The 4,180-nt window shown below is 34.4% G+C and overlaps 1 protein-coding gene across 1 annotated transcript; it reads left to right on the top strand.

The window, feature by feature from the left end:
* The first annotated feature begins 3,241 nt into the window (after positions 1 to 3,241).
* Positions 3,242 to 3,647, top strand: LOC108977343. The gene is made up of 2 exons (XM_018946962.1): positions 3,242 to 3,408; positions 3,473 to 3,647. Exons 1-2 carry the CDS (start codon positions 3,242 to 3,244, stop codon positions 3,645 to 3,647), a joined length of 342 nt encoding a protein of 113 aa, XP_018802507.1.
* The last annotated feature ends 533 nt before the right edge of the window (positions 3,648 to 4,180 follow it).

Below are 4,180 nucleotides of genomic sequence, written 5' to 3'. Positions count from 1 at the left end.
CGCATGGTGAATATCTGGTCGGTTGTTGATTTTCCAGGCATCAATATACGTTTCAAAATATCAAAAGATTGGTACTGTATTGAATCTAGTGTGAGATTTACTTTCTTTGATTGATAAGCACTCTTCCATTTTCACCTTTTAGAATGTCTGTCAAGGGTTTGGGTATGCTAGCAATTTTTCGGGACTGGGAAATTTAACATCGTATGAACCTTATCCAAACATACTTTAATACCTCCTCTTGACACAATAAACCCAAGGTATTCGATATCGTTTTGAAAAAATATGACTTTTCTAATGACACTCTCATATTAGCATCATAAAGGATTTTTAAAGTTCTTTTACGTCTTCAATATGTTGTTCTTTTGTTTTTGAAAATATTATCACATCATCTACATAGACATAACAGCTTTTACCTATTTGTAGCCTAAAGACGTCATCTATGGCGCTCTGGAATATGCTAGGGGCATTTTTTAAGCCAAATGGCAGTCTACAGAACTCATACTTCCCGTTGCTTACAGAAGATGCTGTTTTCTCTCTATCTCGTTCTGCTAGTACAATTTGATGAAAACCTGATTTCAAATCAAGGGTTTTAAAATATTGCGAATGACGTATGTTAGACAATATCGACACTACATTTGGAATTGGATATTTATTATCAATTGTTACTTCATTTAATTTTCCAAAATATACTACCAAGCGTTTCTTCTTGTTACCTAACTCATCGAAAACTTTTTGTCCACTACCCTTAGGTTGTTATAGGGAGATCCAGAGGGCCTAATAATGCCATTACGTAAAAGTTCCTTTATTTAATTTTTCACAAAATCTCCTATACCTAATGGATAAGGGTATAACTTAGAACATACAGGCTCTTCATGTCTTGTACGAATGGTTGCAACGATATTTTTATTACATGGTAAATATTTATATGAGTCTGCAAATGCATTTGATCGTTTCTCGATCATTTTTAAAAACTCTCCCTTCACTTCAAGAGGTAGGTTGTTGTGTTGAGTTTCTATAATATTTATGTCTCCACATTCAGTAAATAATAACTTTTCTTTTCCAAAGTCATGAGAAATTTCACGTCCAATTATCGCATCAAACCTTATCAGGGCAGTTAAAATAAAATTCGAATAAATTTGTTGTACATTTCTTAATTACTTTAGTCAAACCATGAATTGATGTTACTCCTTCTATTGTCGTCAAAACGCTTCGAAAAATACGCCGACAATGCATAACGTTCTTGATTTGCCTCTAGTTCTTTTGCAAGTGCAGTTGCGGATTAACGTATAAGACTACAAGCACGTGCTTGGGGCCTCTGTTCTCCAGGGGCCTCCATCCTCTGCTGGTGTTTCATTTTATACCTATATTTTATCGAGATTCATCGACAACAAATATGTCCAAAATTACAAGGCGCGAGCAGTCCCGAAGTGGCCTTTCATACGCCCCTGCAGGGCCCTGCCCGAACGTCGCGTCGCGCCGCCGCGAGACCGAATGAGTGAGTTGTCTTTGCATTGCAAATGATAGCGTCCATACACATTACCGCACGTGTTGACCTACTTTATTTACGGTGTGGTTTTGTTTGAAAATTCACTTATCGTTACCCCACACAAAGTTTTCAAGTTTACAATATTTATGCTTTCACTATTGATTACGAACACATAACTAAACTAAGTCCCACTTTCTCAGCTTTTTTACATTTTTACTAAAATAATAAATTCAAAAAATACCGTACTTCACAAAAAAAAAAAGCATGGAAAGTATCTTATACATACCTAAACTTGGAAGTATGTTTATGAAATGTCACTTTTTGATGTACAGGTACGACAGTAGAGAGGAGTGATACCACTAATATGTAAAATGTAAAATTATTCAAAGCTCTAACAAACCTGGAATTACTTTATAAACAAAAGCTGTGTTATATTATTTGTAATAACAATTGTGAAACAAAAATAACAGAAGTGAAAGTTATTAGTATGACCACAACGAAATTGTGTACATGCAAAATATTGCAATCCTATTCCAAAATTTTAGATGCTTTAGATGAAATTGCTAAGGACACAAACCAAAAAGGTGAGACCAGATTAGAATCACAAAATATTTCAAACAAAATGCACGATTTTGAGTTTATATTTATGCTCACTTTGTGGAATGATATTCTACAAGATTTTCATCGCACCAGTAAACGACTCCAAGAAGAAAGATTAGATCTTAAAACGTGTTCCAATTTGTATCATTCTTTATCGGGTCCTCTCGTTGAAATGTGGAATCAATATGAAAATTTGAAGGCGAGGCAAGAAAAATGTTTCCTAATGGGGAATATAAGGAAACTCGAAGACGAATTAGGAAGAAACAAGTAAATGATGGAAATGCAGAGGAATTGATTTGAATCTTAGAGACAAATTCCGCATTGAGACTTTCAATGTAATAATTGACACACTTAATGCTCAAATGCAGAGAAGAGGTGATGAAGTTTCACAAAAGTTTTCATTTCTTGCGGATCTAAATAAGTCATGTTTAGAATATGAAAAAGATATAAAATTGCTCTTAGAATCTTAACCAGAAGACTCCAATGAAAACTCCCTCGGTAAATTTAGTAATTTTCACAAATATGTTCGAATAAAATATGAATTTTCAGAAACAAAGGTCACCCATTCCGATCTATATGAAATGATTATTAAAGATAAAGTAAAATGCGTTTTCTCAAATATAGAAGTGGGGTTTAGAATTTTTCACAGCTGAATAACTACTAACTGTTCTGCTGAACGATCCTTCTCACAACTAAAAAGATTAAAAAACCCGCAAAGAACAAAAATTCGCCCAGACAAGCTTAATGCCGGAATGACATGTGCAGAATTCTGCGTGCAGAAAAAAAATTTGYACTGATTTGACAGTTCAAATTCTGCACCTCAATGCAGATCTGCACGGCATGTGAAATTTGAATTTCTCTGCGCAGAGGCAGTGCTGACAACATTCAAATAATTAATTTTTGAGCAAARTCCGGCAACATTTTAAATTGCGCTCAGCTGTTCAGTGAAAATAAACAAAATATATAAAAAAATGGAAGAAAAATTGATTGAAATTGTTAGCGAAAACCGGTTCCTATATGACAAAAGTCATAGGAATTATAAAAATAGCTACCTGAGGGACGCCAAATTTCAGGAGCTATCGGAGAAATTGCATATTCCAGGTAAATCTTTAATTTTATAACCTAACAGAAAATATATATTTATTCATGTTTTGAATGTTTTTAGATGAAATGCTAAAGGCCCGTTGGCGGACCCTACGAGATAAATTTTACAAACACTTAAAAAAGAGACCATCAGGAAGCGGCGTGTATTCGCCACACAAAAAGAGTAAGTGTATGGAGAGCCTAAAGTTTTTAAAGGACGTTGAAATGGACAACTTGAAGTAGGTTTTGTATAATCTTGCTTTATTTATATAATTGTATTATTTATTATATACGCATTTTCAGCACACAAGGCAATTATGGCACCGTAATGACAGAAGGTGACGACTCCTTCCTCAGCGACTTTGGTGAATCCGCCTGTAGCAGTGTCAATTTAAACATCTTTTCTCAATCACCGCAGACGCAGACACAGACGCAGACGCAGACACAGACACAGACACAGAAAGTTCCATGGGATTAGAGTGATCTCTGATGAACCGTCGCTGCCTAAGTAATTTCGTTGTTGTCCTTTCAACATAACTGTCTTCAAAATATAAATCTACTTGGTTAAAAATTTTTATTCACTTTTTAAAATCACGGTAACATTTCAAAGCACACAATAACGAATAAGCGAATAATAAATTTTCAAAACAATAACAATAATACGTCAAATATGTCAATTTCGGATGAACTCGTGTGACATTTCTCAATTATTTTAGTATGGCTATAAAAAAGTTGAGCGAATGTGGTCATTCGTCAGTCACAATATGAACATGGCGAATTTTCGCCTAAAACATTCGACTCGCCAATGCATTCGCTTCGCCAATGACAATACCAGCATAATTCTTTAGCATTAATGTGTATTGAGGAGACATACTTCGTCAGATAAATGTTGACGATGTAGTTTCGGAGTTTTCTCTGATTAAGGCGAGGAAAAAATGTTTTAAGTTTTAAATTATACCTACTACACTTTTTATTTTGATGAACTTTCATTTTATACTTTCTACCTTCCTT

The sequence above is a fragment of the Bactrocera latifrons genome, unplaced genomic scaffold (genome assembly GCF_001853355.1).
Source record: "Bactrocera latifrons isolate USDA-ARS-PBARC rearing strain unplaced genomic scaffold, ASM185335v1 scaffold_870, whole genome shotgun sequence".
Taxonomy (NCBI): Eukaryota; Metazoa; Arthropoda; class Insecta; order Diptera; family Tephritidae; genus Bactrocera; species Bactrocera latifrons.
Note: the sequence above shows the minus strand (reverse complement) of the source record. Positions and strands in the feature narration are given on the sequence as shown.